The sequence below is a fragment of the Zonotrichia albicollis genome, chromosome 2, assembly GCF_047830755.1.
Source record: "Zonotrichia albicollis isolate bZonAlb1 chromosome 2, bZonAlb1.hap1, whole genome shotgun sequence".
Classification (NCBI taxonomy): Eukaryota; Metazoa; Chordata; class Aves; order Passeriformes; family Passerellidae; genus Zonotrichia; species Zonotrichia albicollis.
In genome coordinates, this window is record NC_133820.1 from 111,678,855 (window position 1) to 111,694,201 (window position 15,347).

Sequence of the window (15,347 nt, forward strand, 5' to 3'; positions counted from 1 at the left end):
CTTTGCAGTCAACATAAATTCACCCAAGCATTATCTTATCTTTGTTGACTTTGTGGTTCTTAAGATCATGCAGTTAAAAAATTTTTGGTTACACCTTATCAAATATACCAGTTGCTGCTGGCTTAGGACAGTTTCCATGCACAGCTGCTGAATGTCAATCTCATTTTCTCATATGGGTGATAGAAGGAGTTTTTTGCACTTGAGTGCTCTTGTCACTCTACTGAAGTGTACCATGAATTCAAAATAGACAAAAGTAACTTCTGGATAAAACTGAAATAACTGGATCACACCCTTGTTTTCTAGGTTGATGATTACCTCAAATATTAAATTAGTCAGGGGCTACATTTATTATTTAGGCTGTGAAGTCAGTGAGTCCTAAGCTAGGAAATGTCAGAGGAAAGTAATTAATCTCATCCTCTGTGTGCAGCGCATTTCAACTTTAAGTCATCAAAGCACTACAAGGTGACCACAGAACACCACCATGAAGCCATGGCAACCCTAAACCTGCTAGTGAAAAGACAGAGGTAGTGTGATGCTTCTTTTTCCCCACAAGTGACTTCATGATGCATTTTTTTTCCATATGATTAGCACTTTGAAAGCTGGAAGTACTGAATAGTTAGTTACCTGTTATTTCCTTTTATCCTTCTCTAAATGTGGGGATCCAGATCACATTCTCTGCATATCATGTAAAGCTGGCCCTGAGTATGTACAGATTTACTTGTCTACTAATAAAATTTCTACTACTATTCCAAACTAACCTGATATTTTATCATGCTGGAAGTATCACAGAAGTTATATTTCATCTATTCAAGGGCGTGAAATTAGTAGTATATTTTACCAATGGGAAAGGAAAGATTATAGGCACTTGCTTCAAACTACTGAGTGCTCATCAATTTTGTCAATCTGCAATACAGAGATTCTAATTTATTTAGGGTAGTTACAATTTCTCCCCCCTATTTTTAAATCTTAGGAAGTTTATATAAGCTTTGATAAATTCAAAGCACAGCTTCCATCAAAGCGAATGTAAAGACAAAGTATTGAGAGCTTCTGCAAATCTACTCCTGGGTATGTATCAAGAAAATAAAGAACATAGAATTAGGTGCTCCTCAGTGAGATTCTGGGTTTTTAAAGATGATTTGTCCTGCAGTCATCCTGGCGGAAACACAGTGAAAAATGTAGGAGTGGGACCTGTTGTGTCACCTTGGAATTACCACACTCATCTTTTCCTGCATGCTGAAATCAACACTTCAGTACTCTTCTGGCTGGCCCGTTCAACACACACATGCGATTTAACCACTGAGAGCAGTATTTCAATGCAGTGCTGGCAGAAAATCATACCCTGAAAAATTATAAGGCCTTAATGAAGAACCAGAAAAAGGGTAAGACTGGCCAGAAACAGGGTAAGTAAGGCCTTAGTACAGATCTTGTCAGCTGTGAAAACTTCACAATCATACTAGTAAGAATGCTTAAATGTAGATCAAAGATGTATTTTTCTGAACTCCTACCGTTTAAAAAAATAAAAACACAAGTTTATAAGAAGTAAGTATATACAGATAGCTTTAAACAGTAAGGGATTATGAAAAAGGCACGTCTTTACCAAAAAGGAAAATGTTTTTTTTTTAATGGGAAGGTCCAGGAAAATTGATGTGCTTGATGGTATTTAAAAAAAAAAAATCTTTATAGAAAACCAATAGTTACTTGAAGAATATTGGGAAGGAATAGAATGGTATCCAAAATAAAAGTGCCAGTAGGCAGGTAATGCTTTGGGCTTCTCCCAAAGGCCTGCAGCCTCTGGGGACCAAGAGAGCGACTGGGGAGGGCGTGACCGCCGGCCACTGAACGCCGAATTCCCCAGCCCCGACTCCTCTGGCCGTCTGTGCCGAATCCGACAGAGACACAACATTGGATACATTTCTGTCTGGAGCTGCCGAGGCCGGAGAACGCCCCGAGGCGCCGCCTGGCCCTGCGGCGGCACGTCCTGCTGGCGGGAGGGGGGCCGTGCGCCGCAGCCAATGGCAGCCCGCAACAAGCCGACATTGAGAGGCAGAACAACGCCCCGCGTCGCGCCGGACTTGGCGCCCAAAGCCAGGGCTTGGAGGCGGGGTGATAGGGCACTCAGCAGCGCCAGTAACCAATCAGACTATAAAGCCCGCCTACCGCGGATTTCTATTGGCTACAGCGCCAGAACTGATTTTAGCAACAACCAATCGGACGCGGCAAAAGGCCGGCGGTTTGAATTGCGGCGGGAGGGGCCGGCCGCGGTGTACAGAGTGGAAGGTGGCCGGCGGTGCAAACGGCTTTTCGTTATGGAGTTTGATCCCACAATGCAGGAGGGGCTGCGGAACAGCAGCGCCCGTTTCATGGCATCCATGACCCGCATCATTGAAGAGGTGAGCTATGGGACCGGGGTGGCCACGGGTTCCGGGCGCCGTCCTGAGGCGGGCGGCGAAGCGGGGACTGAGAGCAACCGTGCCGTCTGTGCTGGCCCGCGCACTCCTGTGCCTTGGCAGGACAGGGCTGGCAAGAGCCAGGTCCCAGGATAAAGCCGCAGAACGGACACCTGGGACTGCCCGTGCTGGATACGCGACTTAGTCACAAGTGCGAGCTGACTTCACAGTGTCCGTAACCCCGGCTAGTTTGCGTCAGACGGGGGGTTTCCAATGAAACTACAGAAAGTGGGGAACTCAGTGAGTTCTTCTCCCTTGGGAGCCGTTCTGTGTTTAAGGCGTGGGCATGGTCCTCTTGCGTGCATCTCCGTTTATCCCGGGATGCGCCCTTTCCCGTTCGGGAGATGTTTTGTGCCGCCGCCGGCTAAATCTGGCTCTAGATGGATTTTCTCGGCTAGTGCCACATCGGATATTTCTAAATGTCATCAGCTGTTGGTCTTAGCTGCGGGCTGCTTTTAGTTTCTACAACAGAAATTTGGGTGAAACTGTCAGAGAGCGACTTAACTGCATTTTAAAACTCTCTGGAGCCCTGTTTTGGCAGGGCTTATGCCTTAGGTTGAATGACTTGCACATATGCTTAAAGTACATCGGTTTCCTCTAGGAGTTAATATTTCCAGATTGCTGACTTACAGCTTTAGCCAATAAAACCCCATAATGATAACTTCATGTTTGGGTAAAACAAAAAATTGTTCTCATAACAATATATAAAATATACATTAAAGATATTACTTTGAAAGTTTGTTCTAATATTTAATCGTTCTTTTTCTTTAGTATAGTCATCCCTTCAGGGATGACGTACTGATTTCCATCGACTCTTTGACATACGATACACCTGAGGGTAAGAACTCCTTAAGCTACAATGTTTACATACTGTATGTGTAGACTGAGTAAAGCATGTAAGTGTTGGCAGCTGCAGAATATTACAGTGTGACGAATACTGACTTTTTTTCAATAAGATACGATAAATCATATGTAGACTTTGGTATAGTACCAAGACTTTACTCCCATGTGCATTATTAGTCTATTGTGTGGTCCATTCTAGATAAGACAATGGTTATGAGCAGAGTTCATGGTATAAATGGGTAATGTTTGGATGACTTGAAGGAAGAAAAGAAATGCAGACATTAGCAGGAGATGATATGCATGAATGGATTATGTATTTTCATCTCAACTTAGTATTCTCAATAATGCTGTGATAAATTACTGCTGTGCCAAACATCAGGGTGGAGTAGGTAGACACAGTTTTTAAATTTCATCTACCAACAGACCCAGGCTTGTTCGTAAAGACACATCCACTATTCCTCTGAGCATAAACCTAAACTGTGTAGACCCATGACAGTATTTATCCAGTTTTTCATTGTAATGGTTGATCCACATTCTGCAATGTTGAACGGCGGATCCCGTCCGGGCTCTGCGCGAGAGAATTGCTCGCTGTGAGGGCGAGGTCCCCGCCGGCTCCATTTCGCGCCTTCTCTCCACGTGGGCGCCGCAGAGGAAAAGCCGCCGCCGCCCTGGCCCCTCTGTCTGCAGCACGGCTGCCCAGGAGCGGCCAAGGGAACCGAGTTCCTTGCGAGCCCTGCCAAGACAGCAGCGCCCTGGTCGCCAATTCCAGCCGCGCGTTCCCGGCCTCGTGGCCGCTCCCGGCGCTGGTGTCGGCCGCGTGGTTCCTCGCCGTGCCGGACGGGCCCGCAGCGCGGCCCTGCAGGCTCCACCAGGAAAGGAAAGGGAGCGGCGCCGCTCCTCGGAGAGCGCAGAGATCGAGAGCTTCTCGCAGCGTTTCTGCTGCTTAAAGACATTGGCATAGAGGCGTTACCAGCTTCTCTAATTGGTTTAGCAGCATGCCTCCTCTCAGAGCCAGACGGCAATTAGTTTTGCCAGGCCCAGGAGAAGCTTTCAGCAGCTCTTCCCAGAAAATCACTTCCGTGACTGGCCTTCTTCCTCTTCACCTAAAATGAAGCCCTATAAGACCTACCACGTTCATGAATTGCCGTCTCAGTTTTTATAACTTACTGGAGAGACTGGGGAACTAGTTGTGCACCAAAGGTTTTTACAGACTGGCAGGCTTGCATTTCATAAACATTTTCCAATGGGAGAGGGAGGAAGCATTCAAGAGTACTGTAATAGAACGTTTGGCATTGGTAAAGGATTGGTTGTACTTTTGGGTTAGTGATCTCTGTTCAAAATGGAAGGAGTATGGATCTCGGTCCCGTAGAGCCTTAGTTATGGCTTTAACTAACCTCAGATACCATGGAGTCTGCATTCATCAACTAAAATCTAGAACCTAAAATCTTTTGCCTCTTTTCTCCTCTTGGTAGAATATGGGCCTGTAATGCTCTTTGGATTTTAGCTCAGTCTTGTTGGACTCAGCATGTGATGCTCTTTTTTGTCTTGCCTGACTTCTCAGCTTGAATTGCCATATTCTCCTGGTTTGTTTTCCTTTAAATTTTTATTTCAGCAAATGTGGTGGTAGAGAGTTCAGATTTGCTGATGTTTTGTAATTCTGCAATATGTCGTTTCTCAATGTCTATTAGAGTGGTATTCAGTATAGATGGTATTATGATAAGTGGTAATATTGATACTTATTGTTTTTTTCTAGGACCTAAACGATGGGACCATATGTCAAGGAAAGATATTAAAACCTGGAAGAAACGATTTACGGTATTTAATAGTACAGTCCTACCATGCAGCCAGAATGCAGCAGTATTTCTTTGTGGATAGATCGATAGATAGATCGATAGATAGATCGATAGATAGATAGATAGATAGGATTATATTCTAATCTTGCCATGCAATATAATATTTTCAGAGGTATTGAGGAGGTCATCATCTGCTTTACAATAGAGTTGTAGGATAGTTTAAGGTGTTTCCGATGCATCTGACTAAAATAGATGACAATTTATCAGTGGTTAGCACGACTTGTAAACCTGGAGAAATTTTTTCTTTCAATTGCTGTCTGTTGGGAGAGGGTATTTTTGGAACTCATCAGAATGCATTCCGTGCAGTTAATGCATTGAATCAATTTATCTTTGTTGTTTGATTCAGCAGGGTTTTCTGGTTTCATCTTTGGTTTCTGTATTTTTTCCCCTGTGAAATAATGCCAGATTAATTAAAGAATCTTTGCAGTCTCACCGGTCAGTGTGTCAGGTAAACCCATGGCCTGTGTGGCGTGCCTTGGCAGTAACACAGAAGCTGTTCTGAGCCCCACAGAGTGAGGCCATGGTGAGGAATGCAATTCAGTCTGAGGCAGCATGAGTGGATTGATGGAGATCAAGAAGAGGCTGTATTTAGGGTTCCCTTTCCACTCCTGCTAATGCCTTGTGCACAGTCCACTAGGCATTGCCGCCCAGGTTTCCCAAGATAATCCATAAAAGACTGTGAGGGAAATTCTGTGTCTTAGCCTCTTATGTGGGTGCAGGTATGTTCTGGCAGTAACTTTTCCAGCAATGGGAAGGGAAAAAGTGAATGATCAGGTAAGTTTTACGAGATACTTGTGGCTTTTCTGGTTAGGAGAGGGGAACCTAAGAAAATGGAGTGGATTTGCAGTTGAGGGCTATAGCAAAGTAAATAAATATGATGGTTAAAATTAGTTTGCTATTCTTTGATTATTGTGACTTTTTTTTCTATTGCAGCGTATTAGTCGAAAGCGAAGGAGCACAGGTAGTGTTTTTTTTTAACAAAAAATCTATTGCAAAATGTCTTAATATTTTATGTCATTCATCTAAAAAGCTTTTATTTGGAGCACAAGAGGACAAAGCAGAGCCTAGCACCAGTCTTCCTCCACAGCACTGCCAAAAAACTTGTCCATACAGTGGTCAGATCCAGGCTTTGAATCAGCCTAAGAAATGCCAATGTAGAGATGGAAAATAAGGGTCTGGTACAAAAAGTTTCAGATGGTCCTGACCTTTACTTCCTCTTCCATTTGGCTAATGAGGCAAAGTCATTCAAAAATGTGGCTATAGTCTCTGATAAAACATGGATAGAAAGTTAGATATTGTTTCAAAGATACTGTATTTAAAGTTATTTAGAATAAATATTTTGCTAATCTTTAGAAATCTACTTCATGGTCTGAATATCCTAGAAGCTCTTACAGAAAGGAGTTTGCATGGTTGTCTTAAATGCTAGAAAGTCTTGATCTTTTTAATTTGAAATGTAGTGTACTCCATTTCAGATGACCTAGAAAGGCAGAAAAATGGGTAATATGTGTTTTTGCAGCTTCTGATGTTACTTGAGAAAAGTATTACTTTATTTCAAATTGTCCTAAGGAAGAACTTGATAAGTATGAAAGTGTGGTGAATAACTTTCTTAGGAACAAAGTAAGCCTGCATAGATTTGTAATTTCCTATGTCTATTTATATATTCCTTAAAAAATAGAACATTGAAGATTTTTTCCAGCTCAAAAAAACCATACATTGCTCTGGCTTTGTTTAATTGAAATACAAAGAAACATGAAAGCATTTGAACTGTCTGGTTTTGGTTCCTGTTAGCCTTAAAAAACCCAAAAATCAAAGCAGCCCATACACCTTAAACCCTCAGCCCAAAACAGATACGTCTGACTATGGATTGTTAATGCTAATGTATGGATTTTATTTACTCTCTTACTCTTAAGTTAGACCTAAGTGTTTTAAATTAGGATACATAAAGGTTTGTGCTATGAAGTCTGAACATTAAACAAATACCTATCAATGGACCTCTCCCCTTAGAATAGAACTAGTGTTGTTTTTTTCCAAGTCACAATTGAGCATTTTGCTAGATTTAAGTTTTCCTATTTGCGTGGCATGTCCAGCATCCTCATCAAGTTGTACTGATTCAAATGTGACAGTCCTTTGAGTGGTGGGCTTTATTTTAATATATGGCAGCTCTCAATTAAGGAGGAGCAGGTATGTTAAATTTCAGCCTCCCAGAGAAGTGATATTTTGGTCATATATCAGCTGCATAAATTGACTTTTTTTCCTTGAGAGTTTTTTGCATACAAAATGGGCTTTGTGGTGTTTCGTAGACCTTGCTCAGTAAGGGATTTCAACTGGACGCTACTTTATTCTTCTAATGTCATCTGTTCCCAATCCAGATATGTTTGGAAGAGGCACTCTGGCTTCTAAAAGATTATGTTGTTGAGGAGGTGTTACAGTACATTTTTGCAAAAATCATGAGGATTAATTTCCAGAGAAGGTTACAACCTTAAGCCAGAGCCTTCTCGTTACGTGCTTGTTGGATTTGAAGAGAGAGTGGTTTTATAGCCACTGGTTGGAAAATTGTGCTTTGAATAATTATCAGTGCTCTGCATCCAAACTTGGGAAAAACACGGCGGTTTGTATACAGGACTTGTCCTGTGCACTTTATTGGTTGTATAATTTATTTAATTACATAACAGAAGAAGGAATTAGTTAACTCTCAGATGATAGCAGGTAGGGTTGACCACTGAGAAAAGTGTCAGACAAATTAGGGCTAGAACTGAAATTTCTTCAATTTCATGCAAAGAAGTTCAGAGTAATAGACTTACTTGGCAATAATCAAATGCTGAAGAGACAATTTTGAAAGCTGCTTGAGCCAACCAAGGATATTGCACTCCGCTGTAAAAGTAGCCCACACCATGCCAGAAGATATGCACAAGTGCCTTGAACATGAAGCACACAAAACCGGTTTTCTGCACTGTTCAACAGTGACAAAAAGTGTGCTGGAGTGCTTTGGTTTGTGTTTCATTATAGTGTGCTTGGCCAGAGGGAGTCAGAAAAAGAAACCAATTACTAGAGCCACTGATGATAGGATGTAAATAGAGGGAAAAAGAAAAGAAATTGAAAACAGAAATAGGCAGAGAGGGTGAGTATTATGAAAGTAATAGAACTTTTTCTTTTCCTCTCCCCTTCATGCTATGAAACATCAGAGAAGCAGAGCTGTGATTTTGAAGATGAGAACTCAGCAGTACACCAGGTATGGGTGCTGCATTGCATCTGTTTTGATGGAGTGTTGCAGGCCAGGCTGGGTGAGGCTTTGAGCAATCTGGCCATCACAGAGGGGGTTGGTTCTAGATGATTTTTAAGGTCCCTTCCAACCCCAACTGTCCTATGTCGGCCTCTTTGAGAAAATGTGTTTGTGGAGTCAAAAGCTAAGAAATCATTTCTGAGCAGGTGGTCCTGTGCCACGATATCTGTAGTGGTTTTCAGCTGTTTTATTAGGGTTTTTTTGAAGGGGGAGAGGGAGCAGTTGGATCTGGGCTCTTCACCATCAAGTGCCTTTTTAGTTAGGCAGTATGTGGGTCTAACTTCTTAGATTACTATTTGTAAAATCTGTGTGGTCTAGAATAGCTTCTTTTGACTCAAAGTAAGTTTGTGTATAGACTTGTTAATAAAGGTGGTGTGATTTAGTCACAATTTGTGGAATACACCTGCATTGGTTTCACTCCCACCACCCCCCAAAAACTGAGCAAGTAGTGAAAGCAGAAAATTCTATGGGCTAATGAATATGGTTTAAGCTACCAGGTATTAAAATTCCTTTCATGTGCTTTTAAGGAATCTTCTGAGAACTCTGGTGCAGATACATCTGATACAGGTGGGTTCTTTCATGTACTGCTTCTCTACCATTTATTGAAGTTTGTTGAGAGAATGGAAGATAGTGAGGTTTTGACCTTGTGCTCCCAAATAATTATTGGATTGCCTTAATTAGTGGGAGCTGCCTTTGACTTTTTAAAAATATTTATACCTGGTATTATTCAACAGTTTGATTCTTGAGCAAATGAAAACTTGCAGTGTTTTTCATAGATGCAGCTGTGGCTGGGCAGTAGCCAGCAGTTAATGGCTGAAAGGGAAGTTGTACTAGAGTATGGTTAGCTTGGGGTTTCCCTATGCTGGTATTCAATTAGCTTGTTCATCCACATAGCTGCCTCTAAGGCTGGCCATTTCTTCCCCATTGAGGGAAATGTTTCCTGCTGTCATTTGTGAGGATAGCTTCAAATAAGCATTTGAATGATGAAGTAATTTCTGCCAATTTAGAAAGCACGCCATTTTTCTCGGCCTGTTCAATGAAAACTAGGAAAAAAATTTCAGAGGCACCTGTAGCTTGGCTTCTGTAAGTTCCTTTGCCTTTTGCAATCATGGGACAAATGAGTGGAGTGCTTCAGACTCTGGTATTTTCATAGCAGCATCCAGTAAAATGATTATGAGCTTCTCCTCCTCCTCTTACGAATGGTCTGCGAAGCGTCTGGTGAGGATTTGTAGAAACCTCTGAGTTCCAGCTATCTCCAAGTCCTGTAAGATGTAGACATTAGATTCTTAGGGATATGGGATTGGATTTGTCACATGAAAACTTCAGTGCACTGTGGTGTTTGGGGTGTGTGGTGTTTTGGCTGATGGTAGTTAGGGTGAGTGTTTTCAGGGCGCTTTTTCCTTGTTTGGGTCTTGGTGGCTTTTTGATACATAAAAGCTTACCAATAGTTCTCACTAATTTAGGGGAAGAAATCAGTCTTTAGCTCTTTTTAACTAAAGTTTTAGTTTTGGCAGGTGTTCTCCATTTTTAGTATTCATATAGAATATTTCACACTTGTCAGGCAAGGCAGAATGTCTTCCAGGTATTATCCACTATTTTTGTGTTGAAAGTGTGCAAAGCTTGTCTCCAGCAGGTAAAAGTCAAGTGGAGCAGCTCTCACCTGGACCTGCAAGTCTGTCCTTAATAGGGAAAGTTATTAGGATTACCATTTCTTGCTTTTTCAATATTACCAGCACATTGAAGTTATGCTAAAATTAGATTTTGGAGGACTCACACGTAGAAGAGTTTTCCACTTGTATACAAATCAACTCATGCTCTGATGCAAGCTATTTGTTAATAATTTAGAATTGATGTGATGGGGTCAACCATTCCGTGAGACAGGAGTTGTTCCCTTTATTTGAAGAAGCACCCATTTCTGTAGCAGTCCAGTCTGTTCATGTGGATGAACATTTAGGAAGCAATGTGACAGGTTTGTGCCCAGTTGTGCTGGAGGAAGAAGATTGTATGGCAGAAAGAGAAATAGCAATTTAGGAGTAGTATGACGAGGCAGTGATGTGGTAGTACCGTAACCAAGATTTCTTTCACTCACGATTCCCAGGGTTATTCTCCTCTCCTTTTTCCTTCCCCCTGGTGAGTGCAGGGCAGTTCAGAAAGCAGGGCTGAAAATGCAGTCATGTATTTGATGCTCATGGACGACTGATTTTAGCTAATGATGAATTGGAAGGTCTGCCTACATCGAGGAAAACAATATTTTGTTGCATTTCATTCACCAAACGACCCACAGAATAGAATACCTAAAACTGAGTGACCAGAGCCTGTCTTGTTTTTTCGTATTCTCAAGTCTGCCTTATTTCTCACTTTGTGAGTCCTGAGGTGGTCTTGGCAACAGGAAGCTACTAAGGGGAAGCGTGAGAGAAAATCCTGTTGGCATATTTAGGAATGTAGTGGGGATTGTGCATTAATGATTAATGAATCTTAGAGAGCCACAAAAGAAAGAGCTTTAAAAATGTTTCACTCCCTGAAATATTTAATATAAATTGTAAAGAACTGATGGCAAACAAGTTTTCTTAAGCCTCCTTTGCTCCGCTGCAGTCATTTATGGTGCCACAAACCATGCTTTCCAATTGGAATTGGAATGGAAATGCAATAGTTTAAAGTGATAGGGCAGAAAACTGTTTTCTAGAATGAAAACAGTTTGGCCAATAACTTGCACAGTACGTGTTTAAAACCATTTCTGTTTTGAGTTCAGCTCTGTTTGATTTAATATTTACCTTCAAATTGCAGGTGAAGAAGGTGGTGATGTAGCCTCCGTAGGAAGAAAATTTGAAGGAATTCATCTCAAGGTAAAACTTTGGGGTGTCTAATAGAATGTAGTGATTCAATAGAAGCTATTAACTATTTGAGTTGTTTACACCTGCCTGATGAGCTGATGCAGTCAGTGGAAGACTTGATATCATCTGCGTCTTAATGCACATTTTTGGCAAGTGAGGTGTTCAATAATTCATGTCACAGAGACCAGTGACAAGTGATGTTATTGTCTTGCTAATACCAGTGGGCCAGAGAAAGGCCTACAGTGTACTGCATCAGCAGGCAGCCCTGAGAAAGGCTTTTCTAGCTAAGGAAGAAGAGAAAGCAGATGGGTCTTAAGGTGAGAACGCTTATAAAAAGAATGGTTGTTCACTTGGGGGTCTAGCATATGTAGGCAACATGGTTTGAAGGAAATGGTAAATGAGCAATAATGGCTGCCATAACAAAAGCAGGCTGGAATCTTCTGCTGTTGCTTCCCAAAGTAGACCATGGTCAGGACTAGCCAGACTATTTACAGTGTTGAGGAAAAATATAACGTGCACTTTGTGTGTGCAGCCATTTTAATCCTGTGGTTTGTTTGCTCCAACCGCGGTGCCAAAAATGGGATTTACTTTCCTTACTTGTGTAGCACTGTGCTGGTGTCCACTCTCTGACAACAGCTAATGCAGTCTGCCTCAGGAAGTGACACTTGGACTAATGAATTGCCTTTTATTACAAAATTCTCTTAGGTTCTACATTGAGGGTTGTTGCAGAATAGACCTTAATTTGTATATGGCTTCCCCCGGGATGTTGGGAATACAAGTAGAGATTTGCAGCTGTCATTGTCAGAGCCTTGTAGCCATTTTTCTTTCTTTATTTGTTTGGGATTTTTGTTGGTTTTTATCAGAGGATCTTTAAGGCAGTGTTTGCTGTTCCCTGAATATTCTTGTTTATTATCCCTTTTTATATATCTTCACAGATAGTTCCTTCTATGCAATTATGGTTTTTTGTTGTTTTTTTTTTTTTGCTGGGGGGCATGTGGACAGGCAGATTTTTGCTTAAAATGTGTACATTAAAAATAACTTTATGCAGGTTGCATATTTCCTGATCTGAAGAACACTAGTTTGCAGTAAATCAGAATAATCAGTTTGGAGTTGGCTGTGCCAGTAAGTTCTATGTGTTTTAACAATTTTGTTTTCCTCTAAGAATCAGAATGTAGATGATGGACAAATCCTAAAGAAAAAAAGAGTTCCAGTTGATGTGATATTGCAAGGTGATGAGAGGAATTATCCCAAATGGATAACGGTAAGATATTTCTCCTATTCTAAGTTATTAGCTAGTTAGAATAAAATAAAAGCTCTTTACCTGGGTAGCAGTTAAATGCATTCTGACACAACTTCTCTGTGCTTCTCCCATTGTTCTTCTGCTTGATGTCTGTGTAGATATAGTAGGATCTGGGGGTTTTGAGAGCTATGAAATGTAAGAAATAGGGCAAATCTTTTAGAAATGTATTTTCCCTTTTTTTTTTTTTTCTTTTATATGTTATTCTTGGAGCCCTGATGTGCAGGTTGATCTTTGAGCTGTCAGTTTTCTTAAAAGTCTAAGTCTTAGCTTTGTAGATGCTCAAATTAAAATAATTAGCTTTGTTTTGATTTGGGGAGCAAGGAAGGTCAGAGGTGAAGTGTCAGGATACAGCTTTTCTTTTCTGCTGGAGCTGCCAGAGATGTGTAGATTACTCAAGTGTGTGTGTGGATATATATCCATGGATAAATTCTTATATTTGGGGTAGGGATTAATACATGACATGTAATGTATAAGTTGAAAAAATGATGAATAGCTTTCCAAGAATAAACTAGTAACTCCTAAAACTTCCTACTGAAGCCTTAGACTAGATGTTTTCCATTTTGTCTGAACTTGGCTGAGCCCTTAAAGACCATAACTGTACATACCCAGAACAGCAAGTGGCAAGGAAGTCACAAGTAAGGTTGTGGTGATATGTTTAACATGCAAAAAGCTCAGAATGTTAGATTGTTCTTTTTCTTTTTATGTTTTTCAGATAACAACTCCAAGTTCGTCAAAAAGTCGTCGTTCACCTTTGCCAGGGCGAGAAGTACTTGGTACAATTAAGTCTTTTGTCTGTTGGTCAAATGTATTTCTCTAAAAAATTTGGATTCATTAATATTGCTTAGGAAAAGTGTTTCATTTTTGGGGAGGCATTTTCATAGAATTACTTGGTTGCTTTAATTACTGGCCAAAGGTTTTGACTGGCTTTTTGTAATATTTTCTGCTGGTATTCCACATTCAACATTTTTGATTCTTGAGCAAATGAAAACTTCCAATGTTTTTCTTGGTTTAGGCTATAGCTTGGAAGTACCCAGCATTATTGGCTGAAAGAGGAGTGGAAGTAAAGTATATGGTTAGCTTGGGGCTTATATATTCTGGTATTCAATTAGCTTGCTCATCTACTTAGCTGCCTGGGTGGCTGGCAATTTCTTCCCTGTTGATGGAAATGTTTCCTACTTTGATTTGTGAGGATGGCTGCAAATAAGCATTTGAATGATGAAATAATGTCTGACAGTTAAAAAAGCACAGCGTTTTTCTCAGCCTGCTCAATGATAGCTAGAAAAAGATTTCAGACGCACCTGTATCTCGGCTTGTGTAAGTTCCTTTGCCTTTTGCACTCGTGGGATAAATGAGTGAAGTGCTTCAGACTTACGGTATTTTCATAGCAGCATCCAGTAAAATGATTATGAGCTTCTTCTGCTCCTCCTCCTACCATACACCTGAGAGTAAGAACTCCTTAAAGCTTCAATGTTTGCATACTGTATGTGCTGACTTACTAAGCCATGCAAGTGTTGGCAGCTGCAGAATGTTTATGTGCGACGGATACTGTATTTTACTAAGCTTCACAAAGGCGTGTTGTTTCATATGTAGAGTTCAGTATAATACCAAGTGTTTACTCCTTGTGCACTTTTAGTTTATTGCATGCCCAATTTTAGACAAGACAATGGTTATTAGCAAGGTTCAGGGTAAAAAAATGGATAATGTATGGGTGACTTGTAGGTAGAATCAAAATGGAGCAGACTGAGAGGAAGCAAAGGGGTTGGTGGGCTTGAATGGATTGTGTCTTTTCGCGTCCGCTTAGTATTCTGAATACTGCTGTGATTAATTGCTGCTATGGCAAGCACCAGGGCGTAGTAGGTAGACAGTTTACTTAACTTTTCATTGAATGTTCCCATGTGGCTTACATGAATCCAAACCATGTGGGCCCATGACAATATTTATCCAGTTTTTCATGGTGATGGTTGATGGGTAATAGGGTAATAGTGTAGGAAATAGGGTAATAATGCTTATGGAAAGCTTATTGAGGGGAAACATGCTATTGTTTTAAAATAGATTCTATATAAATATGGGTTTGAGTGGGACTTGTGACTTAGTATCTTGGTGGCTTTTCTGGGAAATTAAATGTTTCTGGCAGGTTTTATTATCACTGAAATGAAGATTATGATACGTCAGGGCTTGGTGCTGGCTAAAAGCCAGTGCATCTACCAAAGAAAATCATTCTTTCTGTTCTGCTGTGGTTGAGCATAGGAAAGAAGAATTAAAAAGCTTGTGGGGTGAGATAAGGAATTGGAGAAAAACACTTTAAAAGGTATGAAGGAAATTTTATTTACAGAATCAAAAAGATGATAAGGAGAATTAAAACCTTTAGAATACTTTTACCTGCCCCGCCCACCATCCCCCACAATCCCCTGTCTTTTTTTATTTCTCACTGAGAGCATAGGAAGACAAAAGCATGGGGATTTTGGTGAGTGTGTGGCTTGTAAAACTCCTGTTTCAGTTCACTTAGGGAGAGGAGTCTCTTGCTATGTCATGGGGTCCTTTCTATGGGAGGGAATTTTCTGTGAACTTTTTAATGTGGTTTGAATTTTTACAGGTTGCAGTCACACCTGAAACCTGCTTTGACACGTGTCAACGGGCAGAGTAGTCTTCTCACAGCTGCCTTTTGCCCCTGGGCCGTTAGTTCATGGGCTGCAATTTTAAAGGATGAGCTGTTGTAGTATACCAGAGAGTGTCCTCTTCCTCTGTCTCTGAAAGCAAGGGTTGTTCTCCCTCTCTCTCTCTGCTCAGGCCTCT

General features: G+C 40.9%; 1 protein-coding gene across 1 annotated transcript in view; it reads left to right on the forward strand.

Moving 5' to 3' along the window:
- The first annotated feature begins 489 nt into the window (after nt 1-489).
- The window catches only part of HJURP (Holliday junction recognition protein), a 66,660-nt gene continuing 51,802 nt past the window's right edge, over nt 490-15,347 (forward strand). The window contains exons 1-10 of the mRNA XM_074536209.1: nt 490-524; nt 1,781-2,390; nt 3,219-3,285; nt 5,044-5,105; nt 6,077-6,104; nt 8,326-8,372; nt 8,951-8,990; nt 11,208-11,266; nt 12,417-12,515; nt 13,267-13,327. Of these exons, the coding sequence (XP_074392310.1) occupies nt 490-524; nt 1,781-2,390; nt 3,219-3,285; nt 5,044-5,105; nt 6,077-6,104; nt 8,326-8,372; nt 8,951-8,990; nt 11,208-11,266; nt 12,417-12,515; nt 13,267-13,327 (1,108 nt within the window). The remainder of the gene's footprint in view (nt 525-1,780; nt 2,391-3,218; nt 3,286-5,043; nt 5,106-6,076; nt 6,105-8,325; nt 8,373-8,950; nt 8,991-11,207; nt 11,267-12,416; nt 12,516-13,266; nt 13,328-15,347) is intronic.